The sequence below is a fragment of the Montipora capricornis genome, chromosome 2, assembly GCF_036669925.1.
Source record: "Montipora capricornis isolate CH-2021 chromosome 2, ASM3666992v2, whole genome shotgun sequence".
Lineage (NCBI taxonomy): Eukaryota > Metazoa > Cnidaria > Anthozoa > Scleractinia > Acroporidae > Montipora > Montipora capricornis.
In genome coordinates, this window is record NC_090884.1 from 60,041,491 (window position 1) to 60,058,990 (window position 17,500).

General features: G+C 37.0%; 2 protein-coding genes across 2 annotated transcripts in view; one reads left to right on the forward strand and one right to left on the reverse strand.

Annotated features, from left to right (window-relative positions):
- LOC138029689 (coiled-coil domain-containing protein 180-like) overlaps positions 1 to 17,087 on the reverse strand; it is a 53,906-nt gene extending 36,819 nt beyond the window's left edge. The window contains exons 1-15 of the mRNA XM_068877435.1: positions 16,868 to 17,087; positions 16,568 to 16,749; positions 12,961 to 13,049; positions 12,766 to 12,823; positions 12,597 to 12,648; positions 12,063 to 12,129; positions 11,706 to 11,743; positions 10,536 to 10,670; positions 9,153 to 9,315; positions 6,171 to 6,267; positions 5,772 to 5,891; positions 3,708 to 3,787; positions 3,133 to 3,221; positions 1,401 to 1,448; positions 933 to 1,007 (exon numbers count right to left, since the gene is read on the reverse strand). Coding sequence (XP_068733536.1) covers positions 933 to 1,007; positions 1,401 to 1,448; positions 3,133 to 3,221; positions 3,708 to 3,787; positions 5,772 to 5,891; positions 6,171 to 6,267; positions 9,153 to 9,315; positions 10,536 to 10,670; positions 11,706 to 11,743; positions 12,063 to 12,129; positions 12,597 to 12,648; positions 12,766 to 12,823; positions 12,961 to 13,049; positions 16,568 to 16,749; positions 16,868 to 16,939 — 1,365 coding nt within the window. The 5' untranslated portion in view covers positions 16,940 to 17,087. The remainder of the gene's footprint in view (positions 1 to 932; positions 1,008 to 1,400; positions 1,449 to 3,132; positions 3,222 to 3,707; positions 3,788 to 5,771; positions 5,892 to 6,170; positions 6,268 to 9,152; positions 9,316 to 10,535; positions 10,671 to 11,705; positions 11,744 to 12,062; positions 12,130 to 12,596; positions 12,649 to 12,765; positions 12,824 to 12,960; positions 13,050 to 16,567; positions 16,750 to 16,867) is intronic.
- A 126-nt stretch (positions 17,088 to 17,213) lies between these two features.
- LOC138029550 (uncharacterized) overlaps positions 17,214 to 17,500 on the forward strand; it is a 54,628-nt gene continuing 54,341 nt past the window's right edge. The window contains exon 1 of the mRNA XM_068877268.1: positions 17,214 to 17,463. Coding sequence (XP_068733369.1) covers positions 17,409 to 17,463 — 55 coding nt within the window. The 5' untranslated portion in view covers positions 17,214 to 17,408. The remainder of the gene's footprint in view (positions 17,464 to 17,500) is intronic.

Here is a 17,500-nt window from a genome sequence, read left to right on the forward strand (position 1 = left end):
TGTAACGCCGCTACAAAGAGGCGGATTTCCACAGTGAAAGTGTCTTTTAAAAGACATTTATACTTTCATAAAACATAAAGAACAGATTCAGGCTACAACGACCACAAACGAATTTTTAAGATTTCAAACAAATCCTTCAAAATTTCCGCGAAAGTAGAAGCTACAGGAGAAGATTTATAATTCGAATTTACGGACGTCGTACCTTCCTTAATGGCCCGCCTTATTTTCTGCTCAATGAATGAGATCAATAAAACTATTAAAAGTAGTGGCAAAAGTTGGAAATCCGTCTCTTTCTAGCGGAGCTACAGCGGTTCAAAGTCGGCCAAAATCCTATACATTTACTGTAAATTTAGCCGTGTCTGCGCTCCATGCAGCCAAGATGACGCCAAAAACCTTGGAAAGGTCTTTTAGGGGAGGGTTTTTCAAGATTTCCCTTGAATTTCGTAAAGGCTGGTTTTGTATGAGATGCCACTTGTTCATTAGAATATGTTTGAAATAAAGTGACGAAGTTCCTGAAGCGTGCGTCTAACTCAGCAACGGTTCTTATTACGGGAAAACAGATAAACAGAGGAGCAGGATATGGTATGCAGTTGCCTTGCGAGTTTAAGATTTTCGTGCGACTGGCTTGAAGAAAAGTTTAAAAAGGAAACTTTGATGTATCGTAATGAAAAAAAAGCTAAAGGTAATCGAAATGACTATGTTTTGTCTAAAGGACAGTGCGCGATTAAACCATTAAAATCGAACCCATTTCGTTAGAAGTTTTCTTCATATTGTTTACTCAAAGTCCGCTTACGGGAGGTTAAATATGTAGTGTTTTAGAGGAGAATTCGCCGGGACCGCGGTTTGGTGTCCGCATTCGGGAAGTGTCCGTTAGTGGAGCTTCGACTGTAGAGACGGAAGGTATGAAAGGAGGGTTATCGACAGCCCATTACCTCCATCTTGTCAATCTCATGTTCAAATTTCGTCTGCTTCTCACCAACGAGAGGCAAGAATGACTCGTTCATCACCTAAATGGGACAGAAGGAAAACAAAAAACACTTAAACTGTTAAATTTACCGGTAATGAAAAATTCATAAGGGTGACTGCCGACTTGCACCCTAAGCTCTATGAATCCCAATCATAAAACCATTCTGTGAAGTTGGAGAATACAAATTAATGCTTGAAGTTTTGTACGATTTTTTTGAAAAGAACCTATTAGCAACAGGAATTCAGAAACACTTTGATATCATTTCAAAAATTTAATGTCATGCTCAATTGTTGCATCTGTTAAGTATGGAACTTGTCAAAAGGTCAGACCCCGTTGCAAATGCTTACACAAATCTCTGGTCCATGTTGAATCTATCTTTACAATAAATTATTATGGTTAGCGCATGAGAAACAAGGAATGAATTGACCTGTACCTCTTCAATTCTTACTGCATCAAGAATGCCTCCAGAAAGGAACTGCTCCTTTTAACAAAAACAAATATAACAAAACAGCCGATATACTCAAAATTTGGATAATCCTTAAAAATGGAAAAAACTCTGATAACTGCTTATGCTATTTTAGTTAAAATAGGTTCCAGTAATCTTTGCCAGTTACTTTATTTTGGTCACTCTAAATTTAGCTGTAAATTAAAAAGTACATGTTCCCCCTTTCTTCTGCGACAAGTGCGCTGGACAAGTAAGTACGTGCATGTTATGCTGGCTGATTGGATGAACCAGACCTGCTGCACCCTGAAAATAGCTAAATAAATATTCAACAAAAACCAAATCATGAGTGCATGCACATGTGCAGTACAGTGTATATATCCTGTGACTAATGGCCCACAAACTGCTAGACGCAACCTCAGAAATCAAAAGCATAGTCTCAGACTATCAACTTTTTCAAACAACCTCCGATCATATTTACAACAGTTTGCCTTCTAATTCATCTTCCTTTTCTCTTTTTTGTTATCACATTTCAAGGCATTTTCCATAATTTTATTATGTAAATATTGCTTTTCAATAGGCCTTATTCACGATAGCGGCCATGTTGCTTTTCAAATTGTCATGCAAATTAGCCATGTGTTACGCTGGTGGGCAAACACAAGAAAAAAGGCAAATTGCGGAAAATCGGCTCGTCGAAATATTGAAATAACATTGTTAAAAGTACATTTTAAAATTAAGAATTAAGTGCCTTTTATAATAATTTTATATCTTTTGATTGCCTTTGACATTCTGACTTTCTACTTCGTTATCTGCTCATTTTTTACTAAAAAAAAACATCGAAGTAACTTGTGCAATCATTCTATTTTGCTACTTAGGTGATAAACATTGAATGAACGTGAAACAAATCATCTGTGTGGCTAAGATGTTCGTTATAACCGCTCAAACTTGTGTTGTTTGCCCCCTCAGAAATTAGTAGCTAATTTGCATGATAATAGCAAATCCAACATGGCGGCCATCGTGAATATGGTCTACTGATATCGCATCAAATGATTCGTTGATAGAAATTGAGAATAAAATTTAATGCTGTTTGTTGTTGCCCATCCTATCCTTGCATTTTTTCCAGCTTTCATTTGCCTACCTAATTACTTGCAACATAATATGAAGACACCATAATGGCTGTGTTTTCACGACACCCGTTGTCTCGCTTAACATGAATTCCTAAAATTGGTTGTTTGCAGACTTCGTTAAGGGACTCGTGTTTTCACGGATAAGATTAAATGAGGAGAGGGCACGTGCCAATGCAGTATAATAAAAATTATAAAAATAGCACGCCTGTTGTATATTTCTGATTTGAATAACTGCAAGCGACTCCTCTTTGGCCGAAAGTAATTGCCAACTCGCTTAAGCTACCTGGTTTGGTGGCATAAATTTAATAAGAATTCCACTGAAGTTTGCCGACTCGCTTAACTTTAAGCTTAAGTTGGAAAAGTGACTGTTTTCTGACGCGAGTTCCGATTGTCACTCGCTATAAAGCGACCTTAAAAACCGCTGGTGAAAACACGGCCAATGTGCAGCACATGTTATTTGGAAAACACCTCAACTGCCATCCATATTTATCTGAGGTGGGGGCATATGTAGTGAAAACTATTACTAGTTGTAAACTTAGAGTTTACTACTCCTTCTGGAGTAATTTTAAGAGAGGTGTAGTACAATTTCCACCAACCTTAACTGCTTCAATTTCATCCATGCACTGTTCAATAATTTGATCATACTCTGCCTGGATGACATCTTTGTACCTGGAATGAACTTCGTCTGAAGACAACGAAATGTACAGAAGGTATTAAATTAACAGTTATTGTACATGTATGCGAGTTTTGTTTTCTAGTAGTAAGATACAAATATTGCTTCTTACCACAAAAAAATTCCAAACTTCACTGGAAAGATGAGAAATTTTTTAATGATGAGACAAGAGTGGAGGGCTCCCACGCCTACAAACTTCCCTCCCCCCTCCCCCTCACCAAAAGAAAGACTGTGGCAATGGCATTGGAAAACCATTGCGATCAGAGTAATAATTAACTTAAATTAACTTGCAGACTACACCTATTTCCATAGGTTCCTCCAAGGCCTTCTGTCTTTTCTCCCATTACCCTTAACTTGAATTTGATCAGAGCAGACACATACTGTATGAAAATCAGTTATGCCTGCAGTTCTGGCCTTTCGATATGACAACTGTATCTGTCAATAGCTCACATTTCATTCAATACATGAAGCTATCTTACACTAGCTTGACCGTCTTACCAAGTTGTCGGCAGACTTCTGCAAGAGCAGTATTCCACTGATAAACAGCCGATTTGGTTGCATTAGGAGGCCTCATATTTCTGAGAAAAGATAGTTATCTTAATAGAATGTTCCGTGGTCAAACTTCCTCATAATTATAAATTCTTTCTCATTAAAAAAAAAAATTATTACAAGCATGCAAAACACATTTGAATTGAGGCTTCACATTGAGGTTGTATGTTGAAATAAGTTAGAGAAATTTGCAGAAGTTCATGCTGTATTCCATTTCATTAAAAAAAAGGAAAAGAAAAGAAAACTCTCTAAACACTGTCTTTTATGAATGTTGAGCATGCTACTGTGTTTCAAATCAATTCTACATGTAATTTATTTGTCTCTTAAACGCCTCTTGTTGAACCAGCACATTAATTAGACAGCAAAGTACTCTCAGACAGTGCATAGTATGTTAAGTTTGTCCTTTCTTTTTTAATCTTTAATTGTGTACCTCAGGTACTCAGGTCACCAGATACAAAGCCAAGATACAAAGCCAAGACAAGCTCACAATGTCAAATTTATATTATTGCTCCATTTGCTTCCTTCCTTTGTGATGTTAAAAAATGAATTTGCTCAAAAAATTAAAACGACACTGCTTAATTGTTCCCTCTATCTGCATTACCAGCTCGCAAGTAAATAAATGAAACTTTGAAGAGGGTTTACTGTACTTGAAAAGAATTAATTTAAAGCCAGTCAGTTTGAAAAGGGATGTACCTATAATTTGCAATGCGAGAAATGTATTTACTCCTAAACTTAACGTGCATGTAAAATATTTCTGGGTGTTATGTTATGTACATGTATTGGGTTTCAAAAGGCTTGATAGTGAAGTTTACCCGTTCGTTAGTTAGTTAGTTAGTTAGTTAGTTAGTTAGTTAGTTAGTTAGTTAGTTAGTTAGTTAGTTAGTTAGTTAGATAGTTCATTTATAAAAATACATCTCAGCCAAGAGGCTGAATTGCGTATTATTTAAAAAGGTAAATGATTTACAGGAAAAGTTGTACAAGATTCTAAGAAAGGAGAGGCCGTATATACACTGTATATATCAAATGAATATAATGACCTAACGATGACAAAACAACAAACTAAAATATAAAAATATTATCTTAGCTAAAGCCCTAGATTTGCACCAGCACACATAGCTGGAATAAAAGAGTGCTTGAAACGGTCGGTGCGCAATCATGGCATATTAAAAACGCGCTGGCGTCTCCTATTGTAAGGCGCATCGCGCCTTTCAGGCAGAAAGCCTATGACAGGGATTGGAGATGGTCAAAAACAGATTATCGCTGAACTTAATGCGTCTGTCATAAAGCGATGCTAACCCATGCCTATTTAAGATATGACAGCTCAGGGGAGATAATGGATAACGCGCGCCTTAAGACCCCTTTCGATATCGTCACTAAGATACGCGGATAACGCAAGATGGAATATCTGCGCGCTGTATTCCAGAACAGGTCGTATAGTTGTGCAATGTAAATTAACTATATCTTCCGCCGGAACACGAGCTCTCCTTAGGAGGACGAAAAAGTAAGGCGTTTAGTTGCTTTTTTGATGGATTCATTTACGAGAATATTCCACTTAAGATTACAAGAAATTGTCACGCCTAGGATCTTGGCTTTGTCTACAGTTTCTAATTCCTTGCCATCAACTATGTGAGGGAGGAAAAGGTGTTTGTGTCTTTTGAAGTCGATGAACATGACTTTGCATTTCTCAGCGTTCAGCTGCATCTTCTGTGCTCTAGACCAATCCTCTACGACTTTGACAGCAGCTTGGGCGTCGCCGGATGCATCGCGCGGCACGCGATCTCTGCAACCGTCGTATCATCAACGTACTTCTAAGTTTGAGCCTGGGGAACTCTTAGATCGTTTAACAATTGAGCAGGAAGAGCCACGGCCGAGTCGTTTTGTTCATCTTACATGTATTTCCCAGAAAAGATATATAATATCGGTAAAAAACACAAGCAAAATCTCCTGTATATTGTGTAACTTAAAGTGAAATATTCTTTAACTAAAATTATCTTGTCGTCTGAAATAGCAAACCTCAGTGATTCTAGAAGGTCCAGTCTTTTTTTGTTGAGAGTTCGCTGTTCTGCTGTAAACAGCTCAAATTTTCTTCTCAATTCTGGTGGATCTTTGATTAAAGAACTGTTCATAAAATCACTAAACAAGAAAAACAGAAGAATACATGGTAAATGGAGTTTTTACATGATTAAATAAAGACAAAGGATTTCTTGAACAAAAATTAAGCCTTCAGTAAAAAGATGTACCAAAAGACTTTTTTCTTTGGCAAGGGAAAACTATAAAAGATGTGAGTTAATTGGGATAACACATTTACATGTACATTGCATGTAGTTAATACCACTGAGGACCACAATTCAGAAGTCCCTTTTTTTTGTGGTAGGCCATATTCGACTTTGATGTCTGATGCGGTCAGCTCACCTAAATTTTTCAACAGCCTCTTTGCACTTCAACACTCTCCAGTCTTCAACCCGTTTTTGCCAGCAAATGTAACACTTCTTCTCCCGTTCAATGTCAGCTGTAAATAAAAGAAACTCTTCTACAAATTACTCAAAAAATGCTACAACTTCGGTCACATATATTAAAAATAGTAGTAACACTTTGCTAGAACAGCAAGTAAAGCGCATCCAAGCTATTAATAACATACCCATCCTCCAGGCTCCCTTCAATATTAATGTTGCATTAACCAGTTGGTTTTCGCACTCAAACCCATAAACATCAACATTGAAAGGGAAGAGGGGGCAATTTTTCGTCTGTGTTTAAATACAACATTGTGACCAAGACTCAGAAAACCTTTGAACGTAGAAAAGAGCATCTAAAAGTTATCCAGCGAGCAAGGTCTCCCAAACCTCTCCTGAAAGAAAATAATGGGACTCTGCTCGCAAGGCATCTGATGGCATGCCTTCTGTAGACCTCAGTATTTATTGACTGAAGTTTATCTGGCTTGGAGAAATCCATTCCCATGGCCAGTACATTGTGTAAATTAAATTACCCCCCACTCCTCCCATACCTTGCCACTGCTTTTCAGTGTGACAGGTGCATCCACCTTGCAGGACAAGTCTGATAGGGTGTGAAAAAAACAGAAATTGCACGAAATTTTCCAGCCCGAAGGCAGAATATGCAATAAGGAACAACATTGTGTGAAAAACAATGCAAACTCTGTGATTTTTTCCTGGGCCATTTGAAGCTTGTTTTTATACTAGGTTTCAGAGTAAGTAACCACTGTTATGTTGTTCTAAAGACCATTTGAACATACACTACAGAACAATAATTTATTATAAACCATCTTTCCATGCTTAACTTGGATTTAAAAAGACAGACAGATCACTCAGGTAAGTGTAATGTTGCAGGTCATTTTGTTCCTTTAATAGGTTTATAATCTCAACTTAACTACTATTAAACTAAGGTCATTTAATTTGTTTCAATCTACAATAGGTCAACATGTTTCAACCTAGATACAATGTATAAACCTAATGTTGTTTCAATCTACATGTTCATGTACTGTACATGTAATGTAGGTTGAATTGGGGCATGTACAAGACACAGGTCATTGTTTTACAAATTTTTTATTTAAAATTTATCTATTTACGACATTATGGGCGATGACATTCCCAGGAAGGACAAAGAAATAGGACATGAGGTCCCTTAAATGCCAGAACAATTAGAAAAAAGACAAACTAGTATATAACATGATAATACAACAGAAATATATGAAATCTAAATAACAACAAAAATTAAGCTAACATGAAAGAAATAAAATAAAATAAAGGACTAACACATTCATTGAGATGCCAAGTTCAGTCACCTGCAGATAGCCTAAGGGAAAATTATACGCCATGTGCAGATGTTTTCTGGATCGAAGGACTGTGCATAAAGGCGTTGGTGAAAAGAGCTTTCACCTGGGATTTAAAAAGAGATGTCTGCTCAGAGGAAGGGATTTTCAGAGGGAGAGCATTCCAAAGAGGACAGACATGAACAAAATACGACTCGCAGCGGGTAGAGGTGCGCGCGCCTATGAGATGAATATCAAGCCCAGTGGAATACAAGAAACCACCCTAACCCTTTACAAATGTTAACATTTTAACAAGCCTAAAAACTTTTGTTAAGGCCTGCCTAATTTATAGGCCCAAGGTTAAGCTTTTAAATTTTTAGGATACTTTCTGCATTTTGGTAAAACAGTGACCTCTGTGACCTGTGTTTTGTTACCTGCCCCAAATTGACCTACAGGTGTAGGTTGAAACAACTTGGTTTAGGTTGAAACTTGTAAGTTGACCTACAGTAGGTTGAAAATGACCTAGTTTGATTGCAAATGAACCAAAGGAACAAAATGACCTGCAACATACGTGTACATGTATACACCAATGCGAGGTCTTATCCATGGCCTCACTTAAACTGGATAGGAAGTACAGTTAAAACGCATTATACATGTACGACAGTTTTTATGAATCTTGCACATTCTCAGTCAGAAGCTTGACTTAAACTTCCCCTGCTAGCACAGGCCTCTTTTCTTTTGTGTTCGCTGGGCTAACAAGTGCGGGAAAAGAGAAACTCACTTTCAATTGATCCAACCATCGTCCACTAACCTTGGACGGCACTTTTCAAACTGCATACAGTGTATGACAGACCCCACAATAAACATGTTTGCTGCCTGTGACTGTCACAGGAATTCCGCTGTTGTTATTAAAGTGAGCCCGCATACAAGAAGTATCACGCAAGGATTTGGTCGCTAAGTTACTAACCACCGTGCATGCTCAACATATAGTGAGTTTCGTCGCCTATGGCAGAAGTCTCTTTTCCCAAACAATGCAAAAAAGAGACCTCTGTTAACTTTATGTACTACTGTACAGTAACTGTAAATTGCTGTTCAAATTTTAATAGAAGATGCAATCATGTCTTTCGATTTGAAGAAAGAGTGGGCCTTAATTTTGACTATGAACTTACCATTATGCATGAAAACGTTTGTTTTATAAATCTGTATTTGAAATAATAAGGGGAAGCATTTTGCCAATCTTCTGCTACATGAACATTAGATTAATTTGTGTTGACAGATCAGCAATTCTGATTCGACAACTTGAAGAAGAGGATTTGTTTGTGCTGTAACCATTGGCCAGGCCTCATACAATGTCAGTGCAAAAGAGAATACTTGCATAGATCTCCATTGTTTACAAATTCAAAGCTAAATCATCTTTAAAATGATGCCTATATATACTAGATGAAAGTTATAAACAGTGTATTTTGGTTTATTTTGTGGAATTTGTGCTATTTCTCCTGAATTGTGCGATCGGATGTAATTTGATACTTCTAAATCAGCAGTATTATCCCATGACATTATTATCATTTGCATTAACAAAATCATTTTAAGACGGCATGGACTCATTGATCATATTAAAGAATTACACATACCTGTGAGTAAGTTTGAGATGAGATCAGCATAGGCTCTTCGGTTCATCAGAATAGTGGAGTTAACTCGCAGAGCTTCCCTTTCAAGTAATCTGTGTACATCAGCTGGCATCAGATGGGCTACCCTTTCCAGGATTTTGTTGAAACCTTTCAGGGTCTCACGAATCTAGTACAGTGAAATATTGATTCTCAGTGAAAAGTAAAAAGTGGAATATCAAAATTGACAGTAAAGAGTCGGTCACCCCAAAACGCAGACTGCAGACTGTGCAGACCAGGGGTAAAATATGGCGTTACCCTCACTACTACTGAGCGCTAACCATAAAGGAACAGGCTAACCTAACTGTTTTTTAGGCCTACATGTAATTAGGCTTTAACCAAATGTTATTTAGGCCTTGAATTCAGGCTAACCGAATTTTCATTTTACAGCGGTCTGCACAGTCTGCAGTCTGCGTTTTTCAGTGTCCCATAAAGAGTAAAGAGGAAAGAAGAAAGAAGAAAGAGGAAAAAGGAAAGAGGTCAGAGGGTTGGTTGGTTGGTTAACAGTAAAAAGACAGATCAGAATTTTAATGCATGTGAGATGCACAGTGATTCATTTACAAGTATTTTTAATTAGTAGAATTCTAGTAAATTCTAAGTGACAAGAGGCTCTTAAATGAGAGGTGCCGCAGTCTGAAGATAGGAATCTTGATTAAAAAGGGGTGGCAATTTAAGTACCTTCAAAATCTTGGCACTAGCTAACATTTCATCTAATCTTGAAATCTTGACAGCCTTTGCAGAGTCTCACAGTCTTGTTTGCACTCAGTATATTGCATGTGCATTGTATTTTAGTGTGAAGTCTTGCATGTTTTGGTCTCAGTCTCAGATTTGTAAACATTAGGGTCTCAAAGTCTTCAGTTGGTGAGTCATGTTAATTTTTTGGTTCTGAGCATGTGCACTAGGAATTAGACCTCCAAACCCAATGTGCAATTGCTTACAACTGAATTCCTTCTGATCTCTTATGGCTATTACCAATCCAATTTAGTCCACGTCGCTAATTTTCCAGTTCCACAGGTCTTTCAAATAATTATCCCAGAATCCCAACAATTACAGTCATGTAGTTCTTACGAGCTCTTAGCTAAAATCACTAAGACTGAAACTGATGAAAGAAGAAAGTGATCCTCACACTTACATGTACCCACACAATTTAAGCAATTGAGACAATAAAATTAATTATCCAGATTATGAGATATAAAGTATGAGCCAAGATAACTTGATCTCTCCTTTGTCTTTTACAATAACATGCACTTCAAAATAATATATGTAATCATTCATTTCATTCACTGAAACTGATCAAGAGAAGTTGAAATCAAGTCCAGTCCTCATTGTTAGCTAGTATAAACCACTCACCAGATTTGCTCTGTCATTTTCCACTTGATCTAAGGTGGAATCTAACTCAGCAATCCACATCTGACGGTGTTTTGAATGCTCAGCAACGCTTTCCCACAGGGTTTCTAGATCAGTTAAACAGTGAAGCAGGAGTTCCTGAAATTATTACGCGAAAATGTTAAACGCAATCTGCATGTCTGAGCAACTGGCTCACCACTGTAAATAGTCAATGCAGCCAAAGTCGGATCTGCCATGAATATTGTACAACATTATAATGACATGTAAAATGAAAGTCTGATATAGTGTGTTTATAAACACATAGTCACAACTAAAGTTACAATGATGCATCGCTGGCCAGCAGTGTTACATGCTAAGGCTAGGTTGGTACTTTATTAAAGTAGGATACACTTCAATAACCCTACTTAAAGTACATACCTAAGGGGACACATGCTCAATTTTGTAGAACCTTGTGGCTCGTTTTTTTGCTCCTGCCCACCTCTCCCATTGGAAGCGATGGATTGGTAAATTAATTCCACTGACTGCAGTGTGTCAGTGTGACACTCACTCAGGTAACCATGTCTGCCCCTCGTTGTGTGTGGAGTTATGCACATCCAGCATGACCCTCTCAGGCACGTACAGTACACTGTAACCCCAAGCTCACCTTGCAGATCAGGCCAAATGAGCATAACATTTTGAGCCGGTATTATACGATTTACAGGCCTGGGGTACACAAATGACCTGTACACAGTCAAGTGACTGAGTTTCTGTTGAGTGCCTCCCAAAAATTAATTTAATCATGAATGAATTTGATATTTATTATTACAATAATGACAAACAAACTCATCCCAATTACGTTATTTTATAATAATGGGTGCAGGGCCCCACAGTTGTTCAAAAGGTTGGTACATGTAGCACTGATGGTAATACAGTACCAGACAAATCACCATACACTGAATAAGCACGCCTGTGAAAACCAATTAATGCAGTGTGGTGTGTTATCCATTGGGTAGCAATCAAGTTATCAAGTGGATTACTCAGAGCTAAACCATCACTGTGCCAGTTTGTAATTACTATTAGTTGTAAATGACTAATGACTAAATTACTAAAAAATAACACTAACTGTAGTATATGCATGCTGGGGATAAACGTTGATTTAATTTGCTATTTAGCTAACAGCTTGAAAAAACTCACATCATCACATTCTATGGTCTTCAGCAATTGTTCAATTTCTAAAAATAAAAAGAAATTGTCATAAACTACAGCAACCACTGTACAATTTGTACAGTCATTCTAAAAATGTGACTCCATCCTTTCAGTAAAAATTTAAACAATGTTTATCAGTATTAAAATTTGAAGTGTAAACAAATTAAAGCTCCTTTGCAACTAGAAAGAGTACAATGTCATGTAACGTGGCAGGGAAGGCAATTTTTACTAATAATATATAATTTACTTAATATTGGAAACAAATTATTATTAATATTTAAAGCCATCCATGACCCGGGATTTTTGCTGTATCTCTATTCAACAGTTGAGATCAATAACACAAACCTTTATCATTTTCCAGTAACAGCTCTTTCAAGTTTTCACACGATTCAAGGATACGTGGCTCCAGTTCCTGTGGACATAAAATTTTGAGGAATTTCTTTGTTACGTGATCAAAACAATCCCAGTCAAATAAATTCTATTACTGCAGGAGTGATGAGGTTAATATAAATTTAGCAATGTTACTATCATAAACATACAATTGTACAAAAGTCATGTACTGTTGGCTTTGATAATAATTATGTTTAAATTCCAATGAACATTAGTTTCAATTTTCACTGCTGTCATTTACTGTACAAAATGGATGTTAATTGGATGCATCCAGCTCTGTGACTGACTAGTTTTAAAATTTTAATTTGTTGGTTTGTTTTTACTGGTACAAAATCAAGGGTTTATATTGGTGATATAGTACTTATTAAACTTGAAAGCTGAACTTCAGAATCTGCATTAATTAATTTCACAATACAGCGGTAACAAAGTCATGTTTGAATAAATTTTCATAAAAATTATTATACTAATCATTCTATTATTAAAACTCACAGTATTTACAACTCCAAACTCCTGATACATATCCTCCAAGTACGATTCATGGCTAAATTGAATCAGAAAAAGATAGATAATGGAAGCAATAATTTTTTATATAGTCGGTAAAAATTAATCATTTAAAAGTGCATGCACGAAATTCCTGCTTAAGCATTAATAATTATACCGTTCCTTCCTACTTGATTGCAGTCTTTCGATTATGTTTGTCCGCTTCTGAGTTGCTTCTGTAAAGTAGATTCAGAGTACAACATCATTTATTACAATATGTAATTTATTTAACAACACTGCCTTAGTTTTTCATCTTCAGTCTGTTTCTTAAATAAGGCCATTACATTCAGGTTGGAATCAATAAAGCTCTTACTTGGTGACTCTGGAAGTCCTCTCACTTCTAAAGCTTCAAAATAGCTTTCTGGCATGGAATGCCTCTCCATGGACTCGAGAGCTGTATATCTACAGTGCAATGCAGGTTACAGTAAGAGGTTTAACATTGATAACTCGTAACAGTATAATTAAATTCAACTGAAAACCTTTAAGGAACGCATCCAAAATTTGGTCGGGGACCCGACTATCGAAAACGGGTCCAATTAATTTGCGATGGTTTGGAATCGGTACCGATTTATCACCCCTTTTTGGCATTTCCGATGCTGATAACTCTGTTACCAATTGAATCGGAGCCAAGTAAATTCCAATGTGGATAAGTGTTATCATGCATTTTATCTGTCTGATAACATGAAATGCGACCTTGTAAACGTGTCACGAAACCACATGAATCACATGAAAAAAAAACAATTGCATTGTGTATTTATAAAACTTTTTCAAGTCTTTCATCGTTAAGAGTTACTTTTAACTTTTTCTACTCCATAACAACATTTCCGCGGATTATTCGTTGGGTTTCAAGTTTGTTTGAAGGATTTTCGATGCCTGGTCGCCAGTGTTTCCTTCAGTTGATCGGAAACCACTTAACTTTTCCCCACTGCAGCTGTATTCGTTTCATTCTGATAATAAACTGATAAATGAGTCACAGTTCGAAGAAAAAAAAAACCACATAAATCCATTTCCTATTTGACCCATTCAGGGCCCCCTTTTAAACAACACTAGTTTGCCATGGTTTTATAGATTTTTGTGTGTGACAAGTTGGATATAAACTTGACGCCTGAAATGTGTCGTACATGTATATATACATTTCTGTATTGTATTATAAGTCATTAATTTGCTATTAAAAGATGTGATTTACTTTTGAGCTCTCATTTTGGTATTAAAGTGCTTTCTCGAGTTACGTATCATGATACACATACGTTCTTTTCACTTGCACATTGCAATGCAGGAGTGTGTGACAAGCCAAAAAATTGTCTCCAATTGTGTTTACACGCTCTTTATACACAAGCCGGTTCAAAAGTACAAATGCATGGAAAAGCAGTTTTACTTGGCGATTTCTAGAGGAAAACAGGAACCAGGTATCTTTTTTAGGAAGAAGCGTCTATCTGTTTTTGAAAAAGTTCAATTTTTTTGGTAATTATGCGGACTTTCAATGTAAGCGAACCTAGGGCCTATCAAGTACAGCTGGCAAGGCCTACTAGCCACATCTTGTTGAAAAAACAGTTGAAAGTCTTTTTCATCGCTTTTTAAAATTTATTTGCAAAAAATTAACAACTTGCCTGACTCTCAGATGGTCCGAGGTCACTCTCTCAAATTAGTATCACCCAATTAGTGGACTACTGCAAAACCCGCATTTTGATTGGCTACTCTACTAAAGGACTAAATAGCAATAGTCCTTGAGTAGCAAAAAGCGTGACGCTTGCCTTTTCTGTCTGACTAGTTGGGTGATACTAAAACAATTAGACCCTTCGCCCTCAAGGGCCACCGGTCAGTATTTGCAATTGCAATTGTCAGTATTACCAATTGACCTGTAGCCCTTGTAGGCTAGGGCTACGTACTGCTAGGGGTAGGGCTTACGTAGCCCTTGTGGGCTACAGGTCTAATCGTTAACTAGCAGCTGCTGTGGCAATGAATAAAATGGTAAACACGACTGATATATGCATGGATATAATTATGACAAATGTTTGTAGATGTTCGCCTCACTTTGCTACTTTTTGGCCAAATTATATTATGATTGCCTGCAAAGATTTTCCTTTTCTACGCATTTTGGGTCAACACAAATCCAAGCTATTATTAAAGGAATATCCCACAAAAATATAGTTTATGTCGCGCTCTCTTGTAGATTTTCGTTTTCGAATAATCCACTGTTTCTTCTCATGACAAATTTGATTCTTGTCTGGTCGTGTCAAGGGAAATAGTGGCAATTGTTCGAAGATGTAACATTCAATTTTGGGTGAAAGAAGACACATGTACAAAACAGAGTACGTAAAAATAAACAGCCTATTAAGACTGTGCATCAAAAACAATCAGTCACCCTTTGCTGCTGTCAATAACAAACATTACATGAGGAATGTTAAAGGTCAACATTTCAAAGCAAGATCGCCTATTTGAACTCTTTACAGATAAGCTTATTAAATAAAATTTAGCAATCTAATTTTAACTTACATGTAGATTGTTAAATTTAATAAGCTTATCTGTAAAGAGTTCAATAGGCAGTCTTGCTTTGAAATGTTGACCTTTAACATTTCTCATGTAATGTTTGTTATTGATAACAGCAAAGAGTGACTGATTGTTTTCGATGCATTTAATTATTGCAGCCCGATGAAAATATGAGACTCATTGCCATGCTGTTTCATTCCGCACCGATGAAATCAGTGCAAGCATTGATCAGCCTATCAGAAAAAATCGGTACCCAATTGATCGGAATCGGTGATACTAGATTCCAAAATTTGGACACGTTCCCTTATCTTACAATATCTTGTTCAATTCCATAGTCCAAAGTCCAAAGTTAATTAAGTGCGATCGTAGAATATTCGTGAACACACATTTAAAACTGTTGGTTTTAAAACGGCATTGACTCCAATAAAAACCAGTATAAAGAAAATGATTTAACAGTACCGGGAGAATTAGAAAATTATGTAATTAGCCCAGTAAGATATAACGTTACAGAGCCACAACGAAAACACAAAAACTTGTTTTCGGTCACGCATACAATTCTCTGATACATTATTTCTCCTTTAATCTGTTGCGTAGTGTGTCTGCAGTTTAGTGAGGGGATACTGAGTTTGATTCCTACTTGAGTGGCCTTCTCCGAGGCTAAGAAATCTTACGAATGTGCAGCCACAGTGCAACCCCCAAGTTGACTTCAGCTATACTTTGTTCTTTGAACAAAGTAATGATTTCTACCTGACAGTGTAATTGTGATGACAGTCCACTTCTTGGGGTTCAGATATCATGATTAAACATCTTTAATGCGTTACATCCTCCTTCAAACAACTACATGTATATTAGTTGTTTGAAGGAGGATTATAAACCTAAAATGTTATCATGGTATCTGAACCCCTGCATAGTGACATACCGTACATGCACAAATTTACAAAACAGCTTTACTGCATGACTACTGGATGCCTTCTCTGTGAATGGGGACAATACTTGAGCAACTGTCCAATCGGTTGTAATTAACATGGGAAATAATATTTTACTAGAAAGTTGAGCGGTAAAAAATTTTGATTTAAAACCATTTAAAAAAAATTAGACGACGTTTCGAATTTTTTAAAAATGTCTTTGAATCAAATTTTTTTATCGCTCAACTTACATGTACTAGTCAAATGTTAGAATAAGTCACTACTTAAACAATATTTTATTTATTTATTCATTTTATTTCTCATTTTTCAACAAGAAACAATATTGACCTTTCAAACCTCAGTATCAAAAACTCTGAAATAATTTGCGCGGGTAATTTCAAATCTTTAAATTTGTCGATAGAGCATATGTTCATGCATGAACATGCGCTTATAGAATCTTCCTTAATTTATCAGCATTTCACAATACTTCACTTAAACAGCTTACATCTTATTTCACTGAAGACTTACTTTAGATGAACTGGATTTTCTATGCTACCCTCGTTTGGTCTGCCCGTCATCCATCTCTTTTGGCGACTTGTCAGAATACCATGGCCCGTCACCGCTCTGGATTCTCTAACCAGTGGTAATAATGGCTCAGACTTAGATTTAGGAGGAAGCCTTTCTTTTTCAAGTGCTTCTACCAGGCTTACCTTTGATTTGATAAGGTAGGAAACGTTCGATCAGAAATAATGGCATTGGAAACGCACACATTGAGACATTTTAACGTCAACAGCTGAAAGCTTAAAAACAGCTGGCGAACTTTAATACCTCCGCATCGAAAACTTGGCGGTACACCTTGTCCCCGGGTAATCCTCGTGGAGTCACTTCTATTTTAGCCATAATAATGCCGCATTTTCGTCATTAAAGGTAGAATGCGAACATTGTATTTGTCTCTCCACAATCCGCCATATTGTGCAAAGAGTGTTTGTTAGCAACATAAAGTCGACTCCAGACTGCCGCCGACAACCAAATAACAACCTCGTTCCCAGGGTCTCTCTTCTCTGTCTCCATCAACGACAAATTTCAACGACAATGGAGGCAGAGAAGAGAGACCCTGGGAACGAGGTTGACGCACGTGATACGTTTCCGGGAATCCCATCTAGCCCCCCTCCTTAGCCCCTTTTGTTCGTCCACCAGCAATTGTACATCACAGCATTGTTATATGTGTCTCTAGAGATTGGTGTCCCTTAACCAGTTTGCACTGACAACCTCCAACAACTTCAAAAACTGCAAAAGAGCTAGCATTCTCTAATTCAAAAATCGCCACAGAACATCCATTGTGTCTCCTTTCCATCAGTGCCCAGATCAAATGCAGTCAAATGACATCATGTCTGCAGACGCTTCGTCGGACGCACGGAAAATCGGTAGGTTCTGCACTGTCAAATTTTGCAAAGGCTAAGC